An 11,579-nucleotide genomic window follows, 5' to 3' on the forward strand; every position below is an offset into this window, starting at 1 on the left:
ACTCGATGGCACCTGACAACAACAACAACAACATGGGCTGGTCTACTCTGTCCTACAGGGTCACTATATGTCTAAATTGACTCAGCACCAAGGAGTTTTGTATGGTTTGGGTAATATGATTCAGTTAATAACATGCACTCATTTCATTATTTGGCAAGTTACCAAGTCATCGGGATACCTTTTAATGATTTTTATCAATTAAACAAAATCAATAACTACTGCAGAAATAGTAGTTACTGACTGAAGTTGAGATGAGAGAATTTCCATCCAGGCTCTAGGACGGAAGAGTAATGGCACTGTAGCTTATTCATATTTATTCCCTCATTTATTCATTCAACAATCATTGATTTAGTATTTACTGTATGGCAGGTTCTTAGAAGAAAATTAGGGATATAAAGGTGAATAAGGGATCTTTTCACTCAAGAAGCTCACAGTTATAACAATCAAGTAAAAAATCTAGTCAAAGCCTTGTTGAACATCTTGAGTCAACTGGCCTTTAGCATGTTCTACTTCAAAATCAGGAGTCCTGGCGTGGCGCTGTGGGGTAAAGCAGACTGCAAAGCCATTTGAACTGCAAGGTTGGTGGTTCAAGCTCACCAGCTGCTCTTTGGAAACCCTATACAGGGTAGCTATGGTTTGAAGTCAACTCAATGGCACTTAACAACAATAACTTCAAAATCAGAGTACTTCTAATGTGGTGCTGTAGGATCAGCAATGGACTGCAAACTACAAGGCTGGCAGTTCAAACCTACCAGCTACTCTTGGGAAACCCTATATATATCGGAACCAACTAGATGGCACTTAACAACAACAATTTCATTCAGGATTTTTCTGGTTGCTTCCTTGTGGCATCATTTGTTTTTCAACTTGACCTCCCCCACTTTCTACAAACTAGGAAGTTAAAGCTCAAGACTTAATTAGATTCAGATCAACAAGAATAGTTCAGGTAGCTGTATATTTCACATTACATCACATTAGGAAGCATACTATCTGGTTATCCAACTTTTAATGATTTTGATCAGTGGGGTCAAGTAGCAGCAGTCTGACCCTCCCATGATCACGTTCCCAACACTATTTCTCATACTTTTAACATTACTTAGGATCACTGTCTGAATCCATGATTTTATTAGGGTGTTTTTAACTTGTATCATTCTATGTACATTAGCTGGCTTGGGGCTATTTGATTACTCTGAAATATGGTCCACAGAGGGCAGGCAGGATAAATGCTTAATTCTTTCCAATCAATTACTGACTTTCAAAGTGAGGAGGAGTCAGTACCTAGCATCTCCAATGATACCAAAACTTATTTTTTATATTATTATGGTTATGTGCCCTGAAGTCCGTTCCAACTCACAGTGACCCTGTGTAGGGTTTCCGAGGCTGTAAATCTTCGTAGGAGCAGAAAGCTTCATCTTTCTTCCTCAGAGCAACTGGTGGTTTTGAACTACTGACCTGTGGTTAGCAGCCCAGCTCGTAATCCACTACACTATTAGAGCTCATGCATTTTTTAGATTATATGTACATATATATTTTTGTTTGTATGGTTTGCTCTCTCTCATCACCATGATTTCATACATTTTAAAATACTCAATGTGTTTGTTCTTTTTGATGCTTTGGTCAGTGGTCCTTTCAAGGCGACTACTGTACCCTTTTCAGTAGCATAGTGGTTACGACTCAGGTTACTAGCCTCAAGGTCAGCAGTTGGAAACTACCAGCGGTTCCACAGGAGAAAGGTTAGGCTTTCTGCTCCTGTAAAGGTTTACAGCCTCAGAAATCTATACAGGGTCGCTGAATCGGAACCAACTCCATGGCACACCACCACCATTAGTTTGGCAGCTTTATGTTAAATTTTGTTATCTAAGGGATTTCCATTGCGCATGTCTATTTCTATGCTTTTCAGGAATGTTTAAACGTTTTCCTCATAGGAGTTAGTTCCGCCTCCTGTGCTGCATTAGGAGAGGCTTCCACATTTGCACTGAGTATAGCTGTCTGTCTCACCCACTAAACTGCTGTGACCCTATCCGACTGACAGGAACCCATTTGTGGAAGTTGAATCACAGCGAATTCAATTTCCCACAGATCTCCACTGCTTCTCCCCGCCCAAAGAGCACACAAGCCGGGCTGGTTGCGACGTCACTTCCCCAGCCCCACCCCACGCTGGGCGTTCTCTCACACACACTTCCGGCAGTTTCCCCTTCGCTGTCTCTCTCCGCCATCTTGTCCGTGCTGGTACCTGGCGTCTTCGCTATGTCGTCTCATAAGGCTTTCAGAATCAAGAGATTCCTGGCCAAGAAACAAAAGCAGAATCGTCCCATTCCCCAGTGGATTCGAATGAAAACTGGTAACAGAATCAGGTACAACTCCAGGAGAAGACACTGGAGAAGAACCAAGCTGGGTCTCTAAGGAGTCGCATTGGAGATGGCACATAAAATGCGCCTAACCAATTCAGGTTCAATTTTGCCAAGATCTGATCAATTGAATATATTTTGCAAAAACTTCTGGTGTCTTCCTTTGTTCTTATGTTCCGCATTCAAAGAAGTTTTATGTTTGTTGCTGGATGATCAGTAGTGGCTCCATACGATAAGCACCGGACTGAGAACCACAAGGTCGGTGACTGCAGCCCGCCAGCCGCTATGCAGGAGAAAGATGAGGCTTTCTAGTCCCGCGTGTACTTAATGCCTCAACAGCCATGCCGGGTCATCGTGAGAAGGAGCCGACTCCACAGCAGCAACAAGAAGAGACTGTAAATGGGGCCTTTTAACTCTCACAAATCTTCTAACTGGATCCTCTATGGACTCCTGAGGTGGTGGCGCTGTAGGATCAGCACTGGACTGCTAACTTACAAGTTCGGCGGTTCAACCCACCAGCTGCTCCTGGGAACCCCTATTGAATTTTCAGACTACCTTTTCACTTCTGATCAACTAATAGTCTCTGTTAGCCTACTGAAAGCAAATAAAAGATTTTTTTTTTGATACGAGTCTGTGCGCTGAATGAAACAGCATCTAATCTTTCTTAAAGGGCAGACTACCCCTGTGGATTTAGATATGTATTACAAGAAAGGGCAAAAACTCACCTTTGTGTATTCATCTTTGGCCTTGGTGAGCATTCGTAAGATATCTACTTCCTTGCCCTCTCCTGAATTGAGGATCATTGGGGAGATTCCTGTTCCTGTTCCTTGATGAGCTTTCAATTGTTCATACTGAGTTAGGCTAAAAAAGCAGAGGCAGAAACCCATACAAGAAAAACCAACTCAACACAAATGAATTTGACAACCATCTCACAATGCTCAACCAGGTATTTTCATCCTGTTATAACCCACCAGCCGCTCCTTGGAAACCCTATACAGGACAGGGTCGCTATGTGTCAGAACTGACTCAACAGCACCTAACAATAAACAACAGCAACAATCATAGAGAAAAAGAGTACTTAGAAACAGGAAAAGTGAGATTTGGGGACCTGTGTACATTGTTAAAGGAGCTCTGGTAGCATAGCGATTAGGAGTCAGGCTGCTAATTTCAAGGTCAGCAGTTTGAAACTACCAGTGGAAAAAGATGAGGCTTTCTGCTCCAGTAAGGATTTACAGCCTTAGAAACCCAATTCAGAGTAGCTGTGAGAACCGACTCCACGGCACATAACTACCACATACACTACGTACAGGAGTCTAGAGTAGGAGCTAGCAAACTATGACTTAGGGGCAAAATCTGGCCCACTACCAATTCTTGTAAATAATGTTTATAGCAGCACAATCACACTTGTTCATTTATGTATGTAAAGCTGCTTTTGCACTATAAAGAAGAATCAGTCAGCTGCAACCTGGCCTTTGAACTGGTCCATCCTGGGTTGATTCACTGCTGAGAATTTGCATTTCCACACCAGATATACTAATTTTAACAGGATCCCCAGATGCTTTGATGTATACATAAGAATTATTTGTCACAAGAATCCTCAGTAAGAATCACCTGCAGGTCTATAAGAATCATGCTGGGGTGGGGTGGGGTGGGGTGGGGTGGGGTAGGTATAAGAGTTACCTGGGGACCTCATTAAAATGTAGAATCTGATTCAATATCTCCTGGATAGAAAGGCAAATCCTTAGCAGGTTGTTTAACTGGAATGAACCAGTTTGAAGCCCTGATTTTGTTACCCTGAAAGCACCTATCTGCTGCTAGGTGATGCTGAGAAAGAGACTTCTTTTATGTGCTTGGACTTTCCACTAAAGTTCTTTTATTACGGCAGGGCATTTATGGTTTGTTTGTTGTTTTGTTTTTTTTAAAAAAAAAAAATAACCTGAGAATTAATTGAGAAATTTCATTCTAACTGGAGCAGGGGTCTGAATCCACACACATCAGCTGCTTATTGCTGGTGAGCAATCAGTTTCCTGCCCCAGCTGCTAAGTAATTACTGCCGATCGCTGACAATTTTAACAAGGCCTCTTGGCTGAGCTACAGGGTATTTTTTAATCTATATGAAATCCTGCTATTATAATCCAGTGCACAGTTTACAATAACATGAATGTTCTAGAAACTAGCTGTTACAGTGGTAAATACCAGTTTGAACACACTTAATCACCAACTGCAACTTGAGTTAGTTACCTACAATTAGCTATCACAAGCTAGAGTTTCAGGAATCAAGGCTTATTTATATATAAAAAGGTACTCCCCACTTTTCATTGCCTTTGGGTTACTTTTTAGTCATTTCATTGCCCCAGGACTTAAAACTGGAAATTTGGTGAGTTTTTTTTTTTTTTGGGGGGGGGGGCCGGGGGGTTCTCTGTCACATTAGTGTGGGCAGCAGCTGTGCTCAACTGAGGCCAGTCACGGGGCTGAGATACAGCACATGTAGGAAACTCATTTCATTCTGAGGCTCTTTCTTACCCATTGCCCTAAATAGCAGAAAAATAGCTGCCTCCAAATAAGCAGCCATGTGGGCTCAGGAGCAGATCAGAGAGTTGACCAATTATAGAGGGTCTTCTTTCAGTGTCATCAGGGAAGCAAAGAGTGGGAAAGTCAGGACAGGAATTTGTTTCCCAACAATCAGAGTTATGAGATTAAAATAAAAAGAGATTAATAATAAGAGAGACTGTCTACTGATCACTAAATTAAGAAACATTTCCAAAGAAACGAAAAGTACATACAATATTTGAGACAAGTGACAGAATCGTTAGCTTCTACAAATAGGAAGTGACAGTTACACAGGCATGAATATGCATTTCACACCAAACCCACTGACAGTTGATTCCAACACACAGCAACACTACAGGGCAGAGCAGAACTGTTCCTTAGGGTTTCTGAGAGTGTAAATCTTTATGGGAGCAGACTGCCTTATCTGTCTCCCAGAGTGGCTGGTGGGTTTGAACTGGTGACCATGTGGTTAGTAACTCAATGTTTAACCCATTGTACCACCAGAGCTACTGGATAAGTATTTTAAACAGGAAACAAATGAAAGATTTGAGAGAATCTGAAGCAGCCTGTTAAGAACAGCTCCAAATGCTCTCTTTACTAATGTACATATTGATCACTTATTTTTAAAAGGAAAGAAAAAAAAAAGGGGTAGTTTATAAATATGGAAAATGTTAAGGAAAACTGCCATTTGGGAGAATTCATATTACATATATTTCACATAGTCAGAAAAAAATGAGTCATTCTAGATGATCAATCTTACCTAATAAAAATATAGCAAGTCCTTTCTTATGTCTATTTTTCATTTATTGAGTAATATTACATGCTTTTAGGACCACTGAACAGGATTTCAGTAAGAAATACAGTCTATTAAAATTGTAGTATAGAAATATATTTAGAAATATAAACAAAAGCACCATCAAACCAAACAAAAAAACCCACTGCCTTTAAGTCAATTCTGACTCATAACTGCCCTATACAGATTTCTCAGACTGGAAATCTTCATGGGAGCCGGCAACCTCGTCTTCTCCCACGAAAGCACCACCACCAGATTCTGAAAAATACTTAACCTTCAGCACTTACTTTTTCATAAGCTCTGCAATTCTTTGGCATTCTTCTTTATCATAAAACCAAATTCCATAAATGGCCACTGCAAAAGAACACATCAAACAAATTATGAGCATCTTTAAAACTAAAAATGACCTTTTCCATTCTAAAGGGAAATGTACACTTATTATATAAGTGAAAACAATCACCAGAGTTAAAATTTGAAAATCTACCACTGAATTGTTTAAGTCCACAAAGAAATCTGTAGTGGTCTTACACAAACACACACAAGAGATAAAAAACCCACTACCATCAAGTGGTTACTGACTCATAGCAACTCTGTAGGACAGAATAGAACTGCCTCACACAGATTCCAAGGTTGTAAATCTTTACAGAAGCAGAATGTCCCATCTTTTTCCTTCAGAGTGGCTGGTGGGTTTGAACTGTCCACCTTTAGGTTAACAGCTGAGTGCTTAACCACTATGTCACTAAGACTCCACGTATATAAAGGGGCTTCAAAAAGTTCATGGAAATTTTCAGTATCTTTTAATTCCATTTTCCAATGAAATTTTGGAAGCTCCTTGTGCAGATACACCTATCTAATAACGTGTGTTTTCCTTGAAAATTTAGCACCTGAACACAACAGATATTTCACAAATGCTTCCTAAACGAATGAATACATACTGAAAATGAAATAAAAATTTCTGGGCTTCCTGGCTTTGGAATATCATTTCGATACTCCATTTACACATTTAATAAATATACGTTATCTTTATTCGTAAGTATTCAGGAACTCGATACATAAATTATGCTTAGAAACTGCTCCCCCACCCCAGGAATATGTTAACTGGAAACTGACTTTGTAAACTATAAGTCAGAATAGGATGCTGGCAAAAATAAAATTTAATAATAGATTTCTGACTTCAACATGTCAGAAACCTATAGCTGGTGAAGGATTACATATGACTATGGTTTAATCATTTAGTAATGAAAGAAAAATGTGGTCTAATATAGCTGCTATTGATTCGTTTAATAATGAATCATAATAACTAAAGGTATGCTTTATGATGTGCCCACGTACATCATTTTTACGGCAAAGGCTGAAACAGTTTCAAAATACATTTATATACATCTAGTTGAGGATCTGCTGGCATTAATCATGTAAATAATGCATTAACTACATTTACAATTTAAAAACCTTTATTGAAAATAGTGGCAATAATATGATGTTGCTATTTGTTGTTAAGTGCTGTGGAGTCAGTTTTGACTCAGAGACTAAGGAGCAGCTGGTAGGTTTGAGCCACTGACTTTGTGGTTCGCAGACCAGTGCTTATCCAGGAAAGCCTTTATAACAAAAAGAGATTCTTTCAACTCAAGATCGTTAAATGTGTTTCTCCAAACTTACTATTATTCAAAGTTGTCTCCAGTCCACCAACACAAATTCAATACTCTGATTCCCACATGGGTTCCTGTCACCCTAATTTACCCAGCCTCACGTTGCCAGAAAAAGTAGAATACTGATATTCAACCACTTGTAAGTCATAATACATTTGTGTGTTGTGGTGGCTTTAATCTTATTACAGAACGAGAAGCCTGGTCTATATTTTGACTATAGTGAGAATTTTCTGTCATCAGAGTCTGAATTTCCCAAAACTGTCAAAGGAGAAGGATAGTAGCAGAGAAGGAAAACCTGGCAGAACTAAGGAACCCAAAGCCCACGAACACAAAGGCAGAGGAAAAGTGTTTCATCAGTAGAATACATTAATAGAAATATTTTGGGTGTCATTCTTGTGGTATTACACATTTGTGGCATCTGACATAAGGAACTAGGTTTTCATAAGAGGAGTATGCCAAGGAAAGTGTTGATACAACTAGCAAAGCAGTCTGACATTGTCACACCCATGAGGAACTGATATGCAGATTTGGGAAGGGAAATGCTATGGGAACATCTTTCAAATGTCAAAGCAGAATGAAGGAAAAGGACTGCCTTTGTAGTATTACTTTAAGACACTCTGAAGACTTCCTTAGGACAGGGACACTGATCTCTAAAGCAGCATGGCTTTAAAATGAAAACGTGATCATCCTGAAATAGTTCTTTTAGTTCCCAAACCCACTGCTGTTGAGTCAAAATTCCGACTTGTAGTGGCCTTGTAAGACAAAGCAGAACTTCCTCATAGGGTTTCCAAAGGCTGTAAATCTTTACAGAAGCAGACTGCCACATCTTTCTTCCTTCAAGTGGCCAGGGGTTTTGAACCACCGACCTTTTGGTTAGCAGCCAAGCGTTTAACCACTGCACCACTAGGGCTCCTCTTTTCATACCTGTTCATATTTATCTTGAACCTAAAACTTAAATAGGCAAGAAAGAAAGAAAAAGAAGATCAAGCAAACAGATTTACCAACAGGCCTGGATTCTGAAAGGTGGCCCCGAGGTAAAATGTAGAACTGGGTCTAGTTTTTCTCTTCCTAAAATAGTTTTGCCACTTGAGCTGCATTCCACTGGGAAAGGGGCAGTGAATTACATTAAAGTGCACATTCCAACTGAAGTTTTCTGCCTCTTAGGCCCAAGGTTTCCCAACCTCCAGCCAAACTTATCACTTTTCTACACAAGAGGGTATATCAAAGCAGCTCGTGGTGATATATGAAAACCAGAGATCATCATGCCTTAGGGAGGTGATGAGCTGACAGGCTGACAGAAACCATTAACTTCACATTTCAATTCAAGTTTTCCTGTAATGCTACTGGGTGAGAGGTCCAGGCCTACACAGGCAGTAAGCACTGCAGAAAGAAAGAGACCAGACTGAAAAGAACCAAGGAAGAAGGTCTGCTTTTTAGATTTCTAAAACATAAAAGTAATGACCATAACCTAAGTTTGCAGCAATGTGACATGGCGGTGTAAACTTTTGTAGCACTGAAAGGTGATCTATAGGCATGGTTTCTGGGTTTTAAAAAATTACAAGAAAAGCTCATAATAGGATATTTATTTATTTTTAAAAATCAACACAGCTCTTAGTACACATTTGGAAATTTACAATGCTTCAAGCCTTTGTCCAGCCTGCTACACCTGCGTACCAGCCACTTGCCAGTCACCTGTCGGCCGAAACAGAAGTGAAGTTTAAGGGCACTTTGGTGCATGAAGCTCAACTCAACTGTTTCTACATCTCTCCTGGAGGTAAGAAACCCCAAAGAATAGGAAGAGCCTGTTGAAATTTACTATGAACTATTCTAATAACTCCCAGAATGCGGGACTCCACTACTCTAAGGACTCATCGCTTTTTACATATCTGGCCTAAAATTGCACTGTCATGGTTTTATGTCATGCTTTGGAAATTCTCAACTGAAAACAAGCTATGCTTGAGGTAGCAAACAATGAAATACTTGCCTTTTCATATTAATTAAAATAAATAATCTACATTCCTTTTAATTTTGAGAGATAGATTGAGGACATAAAATTTAAATTTACATCTTAAATTTCATGTCTGAATGTTGTAGGTAAGCACAGACTAAGACAGTGAGTAAGCTGATCATATTCCATAATGGTAATTTCTTCATTTTAAATTTCCTTAGTGGAAATATCTAAAGCTGATCAAATTTTAATGAGGCCATTAGATGTAACATCAAATGTCACTTACATGTGCATGTTCACTTGGAACCCTTTAATTCTTATTAGCAGGATGCGCTAGTTCATTTCGGAGGTTCTCTAAGGATTTACCCCTATCTCGTTTATGTTCAAAATAAATATTTCTATCCAATCTGTTCTTTATTTTCTTTAAATCAGTTCTTTTAGGCCACTTATCATTAGTTTTATTTTACCCCAAATTCCTTTCACCTCCAAATTCCTGAATGGTACATTGTAATTATTTAGCCAGGGTTCATGCTAATATTTGTGTGACTTTAAAGAATAAGTTAGTAAATGGATAAGACATAATTGCATAGGGGAAGTTTACATAGCCAGGATATCTGCTTTGGTAATACTCTCCTGCTTTCTTTCTTTCTTTTTTTTTTTTTTTTTAATATTTCACTAAAGCCTCTTAATGGGGGCAGGGAAATATGTTTCTCATAATCAGTATGCTGCAAGGGAGGTGTGTAAGTTGTCTCTCACTAGGAAAGCCACAGAAACCCAGCAGTGTCAACGAGCCTAATTGATCCTGGGCATTTAAGAATAAATGGAAAAGTTTTAATCCCTCAAATCCCATTCTTTTCATGAGGTTTTCCTCAAATGAGTGGAATAGTAATCTCAATTTAAGGACCAAGAACATCTAGTCATATATTAGGTATAAACACTTGTTTTTAAGACTATTCTAGTATTTGATTTGTTCTTGTTTTTGTTATATGCCGTCAAGTTGGTTCTGACTCATAGTGACCCTCTCCTGTTTCTTATACTGATATATATATACTTATAGTGCTCCTGAGAGCAGCTGGTGGGTTGAACTGTCAACTTTGCTGTTAGAGTGGTTAGCAGTCCAGTGCTTATCACACTATAGTGCCACCCCAGGGCTCAGTATTTGATCTGTTGTACCATTTGTCTAGTTAAAGTTTTATAAGTTGATAAGTTTTATAAGCCATTGATGATTAATTGTTATTAGCCTCAGATAGTAAGAGAAGGACGTCATGCTTGGTAAAGTCAAGGGTCAGGGGAAAAGAAGACACCCTTCAATGAGATGGATGGACAGAGTGGTTGCAACAATGAGCTCAAACGTAGCAATGATTGTGAGGGTAGTACAGGTGGCAGTTTTTCGTTCATACAGTTGCAATGAGTTGGAACTAACTCAACAGCACCTAATAACAAATACCAATATACTATTACCAATCTGAAAGATCACAAAGTTCTCCAAAAGTTAAAATGATGAAACCATGAAGTTCAGCACTGGAGATCAGCTAAGAAGCATGCAGTACAATAACATAACTTCCCTAATGAGGAATCTATGGTCTAACAAGGCTAAAATTCTTAATCAGAGTTATTTTTGGAGGTTTAATCTGTTTTTCTCTATAATGTGTCCATCCTCTTATCTTATAAATGGAAAAGTTAAGTATTGAAAAAATTTAACTTGTTAGGCTTGATTATAAGAGATTGGTAACTACTGGTAATCTTTTATAAACCTTCTGAGGGTCCGATGGACTCTCAAAAAGATGAAAGGAAAACAGAAGGGAGGGAGGGAAATAAGGGAGGAAGAAAAGAAGGAAGGGAGAGGGAAAGAGGGGAAAGAAAGGAAGAGGAAGGAAATAAAAGGAATATAGAAATCCTAACACAGCAATTATGTTGCTGATGTACTGGCCTCCCTAGAGCAGAAACAAAGGCCATGTTTGGATGGCTTATGTGGATTCTGTGTTGCTATCCCATTTGGAATGCTTCGTATGAAAAGTATTTTCCTTTGGCATGTAATTCATGCCTTTAAAGTAATGTTCTTTCATTCACCTTCTGCCTTCATTTTACTGACCAAACACGGACACGGTCTTGTAAGACAAAATCTTCACCGGCCACTCACAGTGTGCCTAACGCTAGTATCTTTGGCCTCTGGGTCTGGTTCTTTTCACATGACACAGTTTTACTGCACCTCACAAATTAGTGATCCCATGATCTTGGAATATTGGAAGGTTCACAGTAGTTGAGAAGCAACTTCTGTTTTTTTGTTTTGTTTT

At 39.1% G+C, this 11,579-nt stretch overlaps 1 protein-coding gene across 1 annotated transcript in view; it reads right to left on the reverse strand.

The window, feature by feature from the left end:
- DCP1B (decapping mRNA 1B) overlaps positions 1-11,579 on the reverse strand; it is a 93,025-nt gene that overhangs the window by 20,356 nt on the left and 61,090 nt on the right. The window contains 2 exon segments of the mRNA XM_006878196.1: positions 3,074-3,209; positions 5,979-6,045. Of these exon segments, the coding sequence (XP_006878258.1) occupies positions 3,074-3,209; positions 5,979-6,045 (203 nt within the window).

The sequence above is a fragment of the Chrysochloris asiatica genome, unplaced genomic scaffold (assembly GCF_000296735.1).
Source record: "Chrysochloris asiatica unplaced genomic scaffold, ChrAsi1.0 scaffold00050, whole genome shotgun sequence".
Lineage (NCBI taxonomy): Eukaryota > Metazoa > Chordata > Mammalia > Afrosoricida > Chrysochloridae > Chrysochloris > Chrysochloris asiatica.